Raw genomic sequence first — 15,089 nt, 5'->3', positions numbered from 1 at the left:
GAATTTTCAAGTCATAATCAATTCATCTGTCCAACTTCAATTTAATGACGATGATAACAAATACATGTCAGAAATAAAGCTTCTCAAAGCTTCGTTTAATTTGCTCAAACAAGCAGAAAGTGCAACTTTAAACTGATTATAAACAAAGTGCAGCTGCATTTAGCAGTAAATCAAACCCAGAACGAAGAATGATTTATGACTTTTGTCCATGTCGTGCCACTTTAGTGCAAAAATATCAAATATGCTCAAGTCATCATCAAGTCAACAGATGCAAGTCGATTCAAGTCGCAAGTCATTGGCGTTCAAGTCCGAGTCAAGTCGTTAGTCTTTATAGATTTTATCAAGTCAAGTCAGAAGTCATTAAAAATAATGACTCGAGTTCAAGTCACGTGACTCATGTCCACACCTCTGGGACAAAGTAAAATTTTGTCCCCTGCACTTTTTACCATCCAGAAACTATATTACGTTCCATTCAATATACACTGGTGGAGAACTAGGACCGAGCGGGAAACAACCGCTGGTGTTGAAGCCTGTTTCCCATCAGAACCTTCCATAAGTCATCTATTGCCTTTGCTGATACTTGCTAACGTGTGATTGGCCGTTCCTGCCACCTGTCTACCTGACAGTTCTACATTCCTGACATTGCATAAAAGAGCCTCTAGGCTGTAGGTTTATACATATTTTTTGTATACTTACTGTAAAGATCCCCCCCCCCCAGTCCTCATGCTGGTTGTGTCACCCCCACTTCTTAAGTCAAAACTACATCCATAATTATTCTTGACCTCTTCTTTCCACTGAACGCTAAAGTGGTGTGCAAAATAATAGAAACACTTTACCTGCTAGCTCCCTTCCAATCTAGAGCATTTCAGATGTGAAATGGGAGCAAAAGCGTTCCACGCGGCTGGTCCAAAAGAGAGAATGGCAACACCACATGTGATTTCAGAAGTCCACACAATAACAAGAAATAAGACAGCTGTATACAAAATGGTCTGTGGTTTACTTTCTGTTCGGTTTACCTCAGCTACGGAGGTTTCACAGGAAATGACTAATGTTTACATGGACATGAATTTTATTTTGAAGGTTTCCGGATGATTACCATTGCTTTTGTGTTTGACTTCCTGTGTGGCCCGATCTGAACTATGGAGGGTGAGGTGCATTGGAAGCACAGCATGTAAAAAATAGACTTGAAACACAGTGAAAGTGTCCCTTTGCAGAAGGAAAGCCGGTGGAAAGGAACCCGCCCACCGTGACGGCGGCTAATTGCAGTGAAGTTTCACGAAGCTTTTGTGTCCAGTGGAAAATAGGGGTTACTCTTCTCAATGAGCACCAGATTGTGATATAAAGTAAACAAGAATCAGCAAAAAAAAAACCAAAATTTGTTCAGTTTTCTGCTATCATCTGTTACAATAACTTGCATATTTTTGATTATACAAACTTTTTATAACACTTTATTTATTTAGATGTAAAGAAACATATGAAGAAACACTAACTTTTTAAAACAACTAATAGCTACTTTCTGTCACGTTCCATGTCCTCGTCTCCTGTGTCCCCTCGCAGTTCCCCTCCTTGTTGTGTCATTTATTTTGATAAGGTATTTTATCCCCCAGCCTTTCAGTGTATTTTGTTCTATAACACTTTAGTTTATTTATCCTTGGTTCCCCCTGTGTCCTTATTTCATTAGTATTTAGGTTCAGTAACTTTAGTTTTACAGGTTTTAGGCCTTATTTCCTCCCCTGCTTGGTTCGGCTTCGCCTCTCAGTTTATTAGTCCCACCTGTGCCCAATTGCCTTAATCACCCAGCCCTGTGTATTTAAGCTCCCGTCTTGTCTTTTGTGTTTGTCGGTTCATTGTTGCTTGTCAGTGTTGGCTTGCCTCTCACCCTTCTAGCCCTTTTGATTTTAATGCTCCATCTGGAATTTCTACTTTGTACTTAGGCTTGGAAGAAAATACATTAAAGCGACAATGGCAAATCTGCACAACAAGCTAGCTTTAAATACGTTTTTCAATAACATCAGAGAAGGAGAAACAGCCGGCTGCCACCACTTCAACGTTAGGACAAACTACCAGAGTCCCAAAAAGAAAAAGTAAATTTGACACAGACAACAAAAGACGATTATACCTAGGAAACTGCTACAGGTGTTTTGCGCTCTCTTGTTTACTTTGGTAATGTGCGTTCTCCTGCCAGAGAGACATGGCCATGAGATAGTAACCGCAGGAGGGCTGAGAAGTCTGCGACTGTGTTTATGTTTAAAAACTAGCTTGATTTGCAGAATTGCTATTGCAGCTCTAAGTGCCCGGGTTATGTAAAGGGGGAAGTAAGTCTGGAAGCTTCAGCTTTTGCTGAAATCTAAGTGGCTGTAAATTATGCCATTAATAATGGATACATGCAACACTTGCCCGTTGTACCTCCTATAGCACAATAGATGACACTTTCTAACCTGGAGTCATGTATTCCAGCAGACTTCAGCACTCAACTCGAATAAAAGATGGGGTATTTCTTTCATTCATAGGGCGACGGTGGCACAGGAGTTAATCGGATAGCTGCAGGTTGGAGCCGTGCTCAGTCTGTCACTGTCGTGTTCTTGGGCATGACACTTAACCCGCCTTGCCTGCAGGTGGTGGTCAGAGGGATGGGTGGTGCTTCGTCTCTGTCAGTGTGCTCCAGGACAGCTGTGGCTACATTGTAGCTCATCCCCACCAGTGTGTGAATGGGTGAATGAATGATTGTGTTGTAAAGTGCCTCGGGGGGTTCTCGGACTCTAGAAGGCATTACCATTTCTGCTGGGGAGCTTCCAGGAAGTTTTCTTTTGGGGTAGCCAATAGTGGGTCACTGATTATTCTGGGATGGAACAGATAAAACCAAGCCAGGACAGAACTTCACAAGATTCTTTAAAGTTATATGTGTGAGACACCTGACTGAGGCTATTAGAAACACGATGTAAAGTGTGATTTGGGGAATTAACCTCTAACTTGAACTGCATAATTTCTAGTTTTACATGAAGGTCAGTGGGATCAACAATGTGATGTAAATACAAATAAATGTAGAAACTACATTAAGCTTGATTTCTCCACTATTGAGTTTAAATATTTTTAAGGTCAGCTGAAAAATGGGGGAGGCCTTTCCCAAAAACCCTTGTTTCTAGGGCATTCCCACCCAAGCTGTTGGAAAATCCATCCAAAGAAAGAAATTATCTGTCCTCTGTCTGTCATGTTTCAAATTGATGGTGCTCAGAAACATTCTCCTCAGCAGTTCCTTTAAATCACTTCATCCCTTTTGTAAGTAGTCTCTAAGTTGTGAGGAGTACATTGAAAACAGTCATTATTTCTAAGGCATCACACTTCTGAGTGTGGGAAGCAGTCCTTGACAGCTTCTAACTTGAGTAAATTACAGAAGAGGAATGTGGTGTCATTCATTTAAACAGAAATCAGAAGAAAAATAAGTAGCTTTAAGCGTAGCAGTGTTGGGAATGTTACTTTTAAAAAGTAATTAGTTATAGTTACTAATTACTTTGTCAAAAAAGTAACTCAGTTGCTTACCGAGTTATGAGATTTTGAAAGTAACTTATTACCAAGAAAAATAACTACTTAGTTACTTTTTTTTTATTAAAGAATGCAAGAAAAATGGGTTCCCCTCTTAATTAAACTTACTTAATTTACTATAAATTACTCCAATAGTGAAATATAAATGACTAATGACTGGAACACAATAACACGCATGTGTCCAAATGTTTTAATAAACCTGAATAATTTAATAAATAAGCACTTAACAGGAGGAACTACTAACAGGAACATCACACTTATCTAGACTATTAAAAGGCCACTGTGTGATATTTAACAAGACCCCAATCAGCTAAAATTTTAAATTGCACATAGAAACACCTGCAAAGGTTCCTGGGCCTTTAAATGGTCTCTCAGTCTAGTTAAATTACAGAAATAAATGTAAATTTGCACACCATTTAAATTTTCCAGCTTCACATAACTGTGTGTTTTTAGCAGTATTTCTGGCTAGTAAAGGTTAAATAAATAAATAAAATCATTTTAAATGACTCTAGAAGAGGCACAAATCTGATGGAGGACTTAAATGTACTAACTTGGGTCAGACCCAAACACAGAAGAGCTGAAGCTGGGTGGTAAACACACACAGGTAGTTCTAATAACACCTGAGCGCCATGACGTCTGAGACTGATGCATCAGTGTTACAGCGGGACTAAAGACATGATCAGAAACAGGTTACAGCTGGATGATCCAGGAAGGTAGAAGATCGTGACGTCTGAGTGGTGAACAGGTGAGCGGACCTTCGGGATGTCCCGCTGTCACGCTAAGAAGGGCACGGCTGCAGACCCGCACCTGCAGCCGTGGACTATTCATCACGTCTTCCTCGTTCTTCACAGCCGAGATGCGCTTGGATGAAAATATCTACCTCTTTAGCTCCTGATCGGCTGATGACAGCTTCAACACACGGCGCTGCTTAACGCATGCATTTTCTTATCAGAAACAGAAACGACGTTTTGATAAAAGAAGATGGTAATTAATTAGTTTGCTCGTTACTGAAAAAATATAATTTATTTGGTAACGCGGTTACTTTAAACAGCGTTATTCCCATCACTGCTCTGTTGTGTCTGCAGCAGGCAGTGACTGAGACAAGACTGAGGGTCTCTGCCCACCCGGCCAATCATCATCGCGTTTGTAAGTGCGTTACCGACACCTCTCTCTCCCTGGCTGCAGCGGAAGTGTGGCGGTCAGAAAGCCTCACGCTGTTGCTCAACGTTCGACAAGCACACAGTAACGCACAACCTTCCGTCCCCAGTAACGGTAACAGCCTTGCAACAGTGGGAAAAGTAATTAATTAGATTATTCCGTTACCCAAAAAAAGAACGTCGTTAGTGACGGCATTATTCCCATCACTGGACAGAAGGCAGTGTTATGGGGTTTGTTCATCATCTCTTAGAACCGAAACACCATTACTGAGATTTGTGTTACAGCTACTAACGTGTGTAGAGAGAAATGTGATTCTGGTGGATAAGCATTTATGAAAATCACGTAAGGAAATGTGTATAAACTATAAGACATACAGCCAATGGATCGGGCTTCTAAAGCCTCATTTATACTTCTCCATCTGCGTCAGGACGGACGCACGCAACACCATTATCCATCCTTTTGAGGGCTCTCCAACAGGCTTGCAAGGACGGATGAAGAGGTAGAGGAGGATGAGAGACAAATTTGTCTGCGTTAAAAAGTCTCTGAAATACAAAAAAAAAAAAAAACACAATATTAAACAAACCATCTTGGACCGGATACATGACAGGATACCACAGAACACCGCTACACCCTCTGTTGTCCTGGCGGGGAATTGCTTTGTAACACTCCCCAGGAGACGGAGAAGTATGGGGGCAAAGTGCCTCCGTCCATCCATGCGTGTCAAGTAGTTGACTCTAAACATATCTCAAGCTACTTTTGCAATTACCAACAACTTGATATTACAGTAAAATGTATGAATCTACTTACTGTGTATGACTCATCTTTATTCATCTAGAATCTTTTGATGCTGAGGAGGAAACGGCAACAGCCACGAAACTCAAATAAGAGTGAGAGAGTCACTTGTTTGTTTTGACAATGTAGTGCAGTACTCAAATTTGACCACATGATGTCATTGTTGCTTCATTCACCTTCACCCCCCAAACCACACTGGAGGCATCAGCGGTGCGGAACAACAGTGGGACCAGTGTACAACGTAGTGCATCAGTCCACACCAGGCAGCATCTCAGATGCAGAGCAGCTTCCCCGCTTTCATCTTTGCTGGACATATGGATTCACAAAATCCCTCGAGATGTCAAAGGTCACAGTTTAACTCATTCACTGCCAGCTGTTTCCTGATCAGTAAAGCCCTTCCCTACCAGCCTTTATCAGCGTTTTTACTATTTTTTCAAGAGTCACACAACGTTGCGCGCTTGGATGATGTCAATGCCAAAACTAACAAAACAAAGAGTAGACTCACCTCTTACATCAGGAAAAATCTGTTACCAGCGTTATTCGTTCTTTCATAATCCGTTGTCGCATTGTGATCGGCAGAAGCTTTTCCGGTTCGCGTGTCACTTTTTTTACAGCAGCGGCCCAAAATGATCTCCTAACACATGGATTTCCTGCTTCCTGATCATGTGACGTGTGACGTACACGGATGAAGATCGGCTTTAGAGCTGGGATGTTTGTTTTCACGGTGTGAAAACTCAGGCCTAGTCCACACGTAGCCTAGTCCACACGTAGCCGGGTTTCTTTAAAAACGAATATCCGCCCCTCCAAAAACTTGCATCCACACCACCTCATTTTAAAAACAAACTGTCCACACGTACCCGGATAAATACGTTGTTAAGGACATGCCAGACCTGTAGGTGGCAGTACTTCCCCCGTTTTTAACCTCATCCTTCGTCTGTGGTCTTCCGCAAGGAGCAGTAATTCCGCTTGCAAAAACAAACAAGCAAAAAGCGCTTGGACAATTGATAAAGCGAGCACAGCTCTGAGGGCATCCATGCTGTAGGTTAGTGTAAACACAGGTCGCACACATGATGTCAGCATTTTTTTGTCGCGGAAAGTGTCGTTGCGGACCTTAAAACTCCGGTTTTGTCTGTCACACGCAGACACTCAAAACGGAGAAAACGCAGATCTTCACTTTGGCCGGTTTTTAAAAAGATCAGTTTTCGTGTGAAAAAACTCAGTTTTCGTGTGGATGACAGCTCAAAACGTAGAAAAATATCTATGTTTTGGCAGATCCCTGGCTACGTGTGGACAGGGCCTAAAGAGATGCAAATGACAACTTTAGTCATCACTGCCAGGATTAACACTAGAACTCCCAAGGCAGTCATTTTGACTCTTTTCATATTTTGATATGTGCTAACTTTAGTTAGATGGATCTCATGTTGTCCTGACTTTTCCTATTAATGTGGGTTCGTTACTTCTGCGTAATCATTTCTATAAAATTATGTATCAAAAACTAAAAGTAGTGTTTTTGTCTGTCTCCCAGAAGCCGTCGTCAGACTGTTGGCTTTTTTGTTTACATGGTACATTTTGCCCACAGATGACGCACAATTCCTAAGCAACCAACTTTTCAGCTAGCAGGTGCTCACTCTCCGTTCATACTCCATGGAAAATAGCTGCTAAAAGAACGTTGTCAGTGAAACAAGCATTAGAAATGGTGCTGCTTCAGGCAGAGAGGGGGAAGCTGATGGAAACTGGTCAGTAGGAAGCAGCTGAGGCTCTGACAGAAACAGAAGACGATTTCCACTCCATCCCCCCACCCCGCGAAGAAAGGAGTCGCTTCAGTCACCCAGCGAACAATATAGAGACTTCTTTTCAAGGTTTAGGTTAAAACTATATTTTCTTACCATATAATCAGGTTCACACATCCAAAAAAGATTAATAGCGCATTTTAACTGTTTTGCTCATGACGTCATCAGCCCGCTTTCATTAGCCAAAATGACAGCTGTCAAACTGACAGTTACTGGGAGTTCTGGCGAAGTAAGATTTCTGGGAGTTCTAGTGTTAAAGTCTTATTGTCCATGGTGAAAAACACTGTTGCACTTCTCAAAAGATGCTGAGAGTATAATAGTTGTTAGGTCACATGTGGTGCTGATGTAATCTACACAGATAAGAAATAGCATTTCTGCAAAAGTCTTTTATTTAGAAGTTATCAGATGTTTTACACTGACACTGGTTGTGATATCCTGTCTAGACCTATGTTAACAGTGGAAATTGTTGTGTCCCAAAAGTGGCTTGCGTCAAAAGAAGAACCCAATCCTAATGGCATGGTGTGGCGAGCTCCTTCTGGGACGCTCCTAAAATGTTTGATTGATAGATTTTAATGGATTCTATTTGAAGAAGAGACATCTCGCTGCTGTTCTGTGCTACTGATGCCTCCAGTGTGGATTGGGCTTTAAAGCTACATTCAGCTATTTTTGACATGAACTCATTAGCTGCCAGCCGTTTCATGATCAGAAAAGCCTCTCACTGCCAGCTTTTGTCAGAGTTTTTACTACTTTACAGCATTATGCTCCATGACGATGTCAGCGTCAAAACTACCAAAACAAGGAGTAGACTCACTTCTTACATCAGGAAGAATCCGCGTGTTGCTATCGTTATCTGTTCTTTCATAATGCGTTGTCGAATTGTGAGCGGCAGAAGCTTTTCCGGTTCATTGTGCACATGAAACACATGGAATTTCTGCTTCCTGATCACGTGGCGTGTGACATACGCGACTGAAGATCAGCTTTAGAGCTGTGAAGTTGGTTCTCACTGTGCGGGGCTCTCTCCGACACTCGACCCGTAAAAAAATACAAATGACGACTTTAGCCGTCAATGGCAGTAAATGAGCTAACCAATCACATTTACATTACTATTTCACCAATCTAATATAACGATCTTACTGAAAGTTACTTCTGCTGCTCGTTGTCTCTATTCCGGTTAGTCTGCTCCTAAGCTGTTGCGATCCTAAACGGAGAAGTTTTCCCCAAACGTAAAATTACTCTTCTTTTGAAATAAAGAAGAGGTGCACAGTGGTGCTGTGGTTAGCGCGTTCCCATCACAGTAAGAATGTCTCCAGGTGCGTGTTTCCCTCCATCATCAGAGACATTCATGTTTGATGGAATGCCGATGTAATGTTAACATTGATAAATGATGGCAGAAGAGTGTGGTGCGACCCGAGTTGTAATATAATGTAAAGTATGATGTTAAAATTATCATGTGTGGTTTAAGTTCTTCAAACTAAAGCCGGGCGTACACTGTGCGACTTTTTCAGTTTTTTGAGCCGATTTTCCAGTCGTGCGAGAATCCTCGACATCGGGGCGAGTTTTGCGCCGAGCGGTCGTGTAGTGTACAGGGGGTTACGAGAGGCGATTAACACCACGTGACCAGCTGCCGATCAGCAGTCGTGAGGTCGCACGGACTTCTGGAGTGTTTGATATTTTGCTCGTTCCTCGTGAGGGTATCGCACTGTTGAAGCGGTGCTGCGAGCAGCTGCGACCCAAAAGTACCAGAACCGCTCACGGCGCATGCGCAATCCTGCATCAACGCCGCTCGCTCTTTCCCTAATAACACACGTTGTTCGTTTTAATTTCTACACGTTTTTTTACTCACAAAGATTGTCAAGAAAGCGTGTTTGTCGTGTTCATGTCAAATTAAACTGATCACAAAACACAGATTTACTTTCTTTATTTCGTTTTCCTCAGCCAACCCCCATAAATCCCTGTGTGTTTTCCTGCAGCACTCCCGAAGGACAACAGGCAAAACAAGACAAAAAAGTCTGACGTGTTGAGTAAAAACTGATATTTTTAGCATATTTTTAGGGCCGACGTGTTGCTACCAGACGTACAGTGTTAGCAGTCAGGTCGCATGCGAGAACTGGGTCGTACAGTGTGAGCGCATGACTCGTGAGATCTGCCCTGCGAGGAAGTCGTACAGTTTGAGCTGAAGCTGAACGCTGCGAGTGAAAAAGTCGCACAGTGTCCGCCCGGCTTTAGCCCAAAACCCGTGTGGGGTTCTGGGAACGTGTGCAAATGTCATTTTCCGTCAGTAGTTTTTGTGTTCCAGACCTCTCGGTTCATGTTATGGGTGTTTGACGCATTTCTAACCTTCTATTTATGTCCAGAGTGTGTTTGAATATTCCTGAATAATTCCAACAGACCAACTTGGAAAAATGATGCAACAAAGTGGTTTTCACCAACGTTTACCCAGTTTGTTCATTCTGCAAGTTTTGTAGTTAAGAAAATGTACGTCTGCTAAATGTCAGTTGCTGGAGACCAGTCGGTATTTAACAGGGACCAAATCTTTGTGCTCACATTCATCACCACACAAAGCAGAACACTGTGTCTTTTCAGCTGCAGCCAGATACTCAGCAAAGTACAAAACACCTCAGAGTTACTTTCTGGGAAAATAATGAAAGCATTAAATGTCAGGTCACTTTTGTTACTTCTTTGTTATGTTGCAACCGTCTCGTCTTTTATAAATATAATTAAAATGTTCAGCTGACAGCGAATCATGTGTTTTTCTGATGATTTATAAAACATGTTTATATGTAAACAGCTTTTCTTGGATTTAATGAACTTGTTTTAGAGCGATGAGTGAAGCAAGCTTTGGTTTTCATTTATATTCGTGCGTATAGAGCTCAAAGTGGAATATACAGTCCAATGAATAATTAAATCATGAAGAATCTAAACAGGAAATCAGTTTCTGAAGTTTAATTTTTCAAACTCAGTGATGAAGAGAGTCCATGGTTGTAACAAAAACCTGAAAACCAAGGAGTTCTGACATAACAGTCGACAAAGATCTGCTCTCATACTAGCAAGCTCATCTCCTTCCATTAAATGTAAAAAAAAAAGAAAAAGTTTTTATATCAATCTTTACATTCATGACAGATTTAACACAGACAAACTTGAAAAGACAACAGAGAACCACGCTGAAGGCTGATTTGGCAGCCAATAAACACTTTGACATGTAACTGTCATCCCGACCCACAAACTGAAATAACCCGGCGGTTTGTTCTGTTCTGATGTTGTCACATTAGCAGAATCCACCTGGCTGCTCGTTGGCTCCGAGAGCGTCTTGTTGAAGTGTTATCTGTTCTTGTGTCAGCCCGACGTGTTTGTGAGATGTTCTCTCTCGTGTTTGCAGGCCGATCTGATTCCTTTAGCTTTAGCCGAGCAGATAACAGCTGGGATTGAGCGAGCTCCTCCAGTCCACGTGTGCGTGCCAAACAAGTGATATCTCACCCGGTTTCCTCAATTTCTTCCCTCCAAACAGCTCGTTTTGTTGCCCGTGGCAGCCTTGTGTGCGGTTCAGATAAAATAAGACATCAAGATCTATTTTTGTGTGCTTTTTATGCAGATGATTCGCCACGTTTTCATCACAAAGGCGCATCAGATGTAGACTGCAAAGGCAGAAAGGGGGTTTTAATGCACTGATTTAATGTGCACAGCATGTTTTACCACGATGGCAGCGTGCACACACTCAGAAAGAGCCTGTTATCTTAATGAATCCTTGTTAGCAGCAGAAGGAAATGGACAACTCGGGCACTAAAAAGCAGATGACTGTAATGAGTAGTTGGCTCAGTTCGTCTGGTTTAAATGTGATGGAGTCTGTGAAGTCTCTCTCAACTGCAATCCATCCTTTTTGCTTTATCTCCTCTTTTCTGTTTTCTAATCCCCGCGCCTTTTAATTTAGTTATTTTTACAGCAAGCCTTCCGGCCAATTTCCTTCAGGCTTTTTAATATTATCACATGCACAGATGCGCCTTTCTCCCCCTCTTTATCTCCTCCCTTCATCCTCTCCCTTCATTTAAATTAATCACTGCCTTATCTGAAAGGAAAGTTGTAAATATCGGCTCGGTGCAGGTGTGGGACAGCAATTAAAGTGTTATTCAAAGAGACAAAGTGAGACGAACAAATTGGCTGTGGCGTTTCTAATAAAGAGACACAGCTTCACTAATATATGACATATTTTTAATTTAATTTTAGGTATGTGGTCATTTTCCGTTTCCGAGCTGGCCATCCCGGGTGCTGAGATCGGACGCATCTCGGCCACCGACGCCGACCTCGGTGAGAATGCCAAACTGGAGTACATCATCCTGGAGGGGGAGTCTGGGGACACCTTCAACATCACCGGCTTGGACCAAGAGGCGCTCATCACGCTCAACAAGGTGAGAAAAGGATGCTCATAGGGTTGAAAGGGAGTGCAGAACAATGCTGAAGGAGAGCTGGAGGTTTAGCGAGCAGAGAGAAGACGGATGATGATGGGATGACTCAGGTAATGTGGGAAGGTCTTTAGAAAAGAGCTGTTTTGAGTAAAAGCAGCTCTGTTATATAAGCTCATTAAAGTAGAATTACCTGAAAATACACAAAAAAACAGCGTAAGCCTGTAAGATTTGACATGCTTCATCAGTTAGCGTCATTTTCAGTCAGCTAATCTGCATTCACGCTACCTTCCTCTGCGTATCAAACTCCCATCAGAAGAGAGAGATCTGATGGGTTTCTGACTCATTCTTCACAAACCAGCCTCCTTTTCTTTTTAATCAATATTTCCATCTGTTTACAGCAAACATAATGAAACACCTGTATGGAAATCAATCAAAGCATCCAAATGCAGACGTGTGCTGTTTTAGAGCTGAGTGCAAATGGGTTCAGAAAGTGTTTGGACCACTGTTGAGGTGTTTCGACTCCTGCCTTTGAGTGCAGGTTTGTCCTTGCAGGGTGTTTGTTTTTACAAGACGGATCAATGAGGCTGTGCATTCCTGACTGCAGCTGCCTAACACGTCCCTTTAGTCTAATGCTGGATTATTTCAATTTCAAACAGCTGTGTTCTGAGCCGCCTGCCATGCCTAATGATCACATTCTCGTGGAGATGTGCTGACACCCTCTTGTAACCAATGAAACAGGACACATGTGTCTGTGCTGGGATTGTTGGCCCCTGTTTGCACATGTGATGAACACTTAGTGCAGAGCAGAGTCCCTGGTGAGAAATCACTCTCAGATATGACACTTTCATGTTAAACGAGCTCGTCAGAAGTGTCCTCCATGCTTCAATAAAAGACCGAACACACACACACACACACACACACACACACACACACACACACACACACACACACACACACACACACACACACACACACACATACACACACACACACAGATGTATGAAGTGTGTTTTACTGAGGCTTTGTAATTATGTTGCTGTTGTGTGGCTAATGCTATTTTCTGACTAGTTGTACATGCTAGTGTGTGTGTGTGTGTGTATTTGAAAACAACTTCTTAACTAAACTTAACTTTGGTGATTCTACATGTCGTGGGTCAAAAAACGACACCCCAACATGACAACAAAGAGTTGGATCGACACAATGGACGATGCCATTGATACTGATAAAACGTATCAATTCCCACCGTTATGACACGCCAAGACGAGTCATCTGCAGTGAGTAGACAAATGCATTTCACTGTAATCTTGAGTTATTGGTAATTGAAATATGTAATTTGAGATATTTTTAGAGCTGACAATTTGCTTCTAATTCACATTTAGCATTGTTAGCTCAACGTTAGCATTCAGCCGATATTAGAGTAAAACAAAAAGATCTTGATTAAAAGATTAAAGTCCCATTTAGTCGTCACACACACACCCGGTGTGTGGTGAAATTTATTCTCCGCATTTGACCCATCCCCTGGGGGAGCAGTGAGCTGCAGACACAGCCGCGCTCGGGAACTATTTGGTGGTTTAACCCCCCAATCCAACCCCTTAATGCTGAGTGTCAAGCAGGGAGGCATTGGGTCCCATTTTTTCAAAGTCTTTGGTATGACCCGACCAGGAGTCGAACCCCTGATCTCCCGATCTCAGGGCGGACACTCTACCACTAGGCCACGGAGTCGGTAGTCGGAGTTGAGGCCTCTTAAGAGGTACAAGAAGTAACTTCTGGGTCGCTCCTGTTTACTGGCTTTGATTCTTTCAATGACTCTGGAATTTTCTGTCAGCCGGTGTTGAAGTACAAATGCCAGCGCTGCAGTGTTAGCTCGGCGTAGACCTCGCCACCCTGTGGGCTCACAGACTGAAAACAAAGACTAACGTCACTCTTCATCCATTTTGAAAGGAGACAAACTGACAACCCCCCAGCCGGCTGAGAATGAAATCTGCTTTAATGCAACCATCCATCCAACATGATTGAGACATTAAACCGTTTGTAATTATTTCTCACCGACTGCACCTTTAAAACATGAAGACTAAATAAAAATTGAATGTTGTCTCACCTAAAATACAGGATTCACTTCAACAGGAGCATCACAAACCAATCTGTGCCATCTCTGAGTAAAAGCAGCATTTTTTTTTATAATCTGTCCTTTTCAATAAGACAGAAAACACAAAGCTTAAATCTACAAACTCCACTAAATCCAGTGGAAACTCATTTTAAAATCATGTTAAGCTTTTGAAAGGTTGTCAGCTTCCCCACACACCTGACTTGTTTTAAAATCCATAATCCATTTTAGATAATCCTCCAGATTTATAACTATTTGTACACAATAAAACGGAGCTTTGTATGATTTTGTGTTGTATTCAGTGTGTGGTGGAGAGAACATGTGTGAAGTTATTACTGGATTACAACTCAGCCCTGGGTTTGCAGGACTCGTTAAAAACAATTCACAGCTTCAGGTGGTATGTAGAGCAGGGTTTTCAGGCCCGGTTAGAGCTCCTTTGAAGAGAAGCAGGGGAGGTGGGGAGGCTGTAAGATGCAAGAGGGAAGAAATTGAAGGTAAGGACTCTGGAATCGGAGAGGGGGGTGAGAGAGGTGGGGATGAGGAGCTGAGGGAGTGTTTAGATGAGGTCCTGTGAGGCAGTGACAGCAGAGTAAGAATAACAAGGGAATAAGAAGGAACCAGAGAGAGATGTGCAAATAGACAGAGAGAGAGAGAGAGAGAGAGAGAGAGAGAGAGAGAGAGAGAGAGAGAGAGAGAGAGAGAGAGAGAGAGAGAGATGCAGAGATGGCAGGGGCTGCAGAATCAGTGACAGCCTCAGACAGGAATAAGCACAGCTAGAGACCGGGAAGCACAGTGAGGTAGAAATAACCATCCAGAGAGTCACTTTGGAAAATTCAGAAAAAAAGAAAAATAGGTGAGCTGGATTTACTCAGAAGAATCCTTCACGGCGTCCAATGAAGGAGTCGAGGAAAAGGACAGTAGTTTCAATAATGTTCATAAAAAAATACAGCAGCAGCCCCCGATCCAAAACAAACAACACGTTGCAACCAAACATGAAAATGAAGGTTAAAAATGGCCGATAGATTGTTGTTGTTTTTTTAAGTACCGGCATCATATGCGAACTAAGTGACTCCTTTGGACCCCCACATCATCAGGGGGAGCCCCAAGAGCATCAAGATAACATGAGTAAAAAAAGTTTCAATGACTTTAAATATCAACTAAATAGTGTTTCACATGAAAAGTAAGTATCTGCATTGTTCTCTATAGTGTCATTTGGTTTTATTTTGTAGTGCAGCACTCTTTACACATTTCAAATTTTAAGAGCAAAAGATAGTAAACCTAACAATTTTACTGTGAATTCAGTGTTTG

General features: G+C 42.1%; 1 protein-coding gene across 3 annotated transcripts in view; it reads left to right on the top strand.

Moving 5' to 3' along the window:
- The window catches only part of LOC107384231 (cadherin-24), a 246,651-nt gene that overhangs the window by 177,854 nt on the left and 53,708 nt on the right, over positions 1 to 15,089 (top strand). For all 3 annotated transcript variants that reach the window (XM_070541737.1, XM_070541738.1, XM_070541739.1), the window contains one exon: positions 11,499 to 11,680. In XM_070541737.1, the coding sequence (XP_070397838.1) occupies positions 11,499 to 11,680 (182 nt within the window). The remainder of the gene's footprint in view (positions 1 to 11,498; positions 11,681 to 15,089) is intronic.

Source organism: Nothobranchius furzeri, chromosome 11 (genome assembly GCF_043380555.1).
Source record: "Nothobranchius furzeri strain GRZ-AD chromosome 11, NfurGRZ-RIMD1, whole genome shotgun sequence".
NCBI lineage: Eukaryota > Metazoa > Chordata > Actinopteri > Cyprinodontiformes > Nothobranchiidae > Nothobranchius > Nothobranchius furzeri.
The sequence above is the reverse complement of the archived record's forward strand: the minus strand, read 5'-3'. Positions and strand labels throughout refer to the sequence as shown.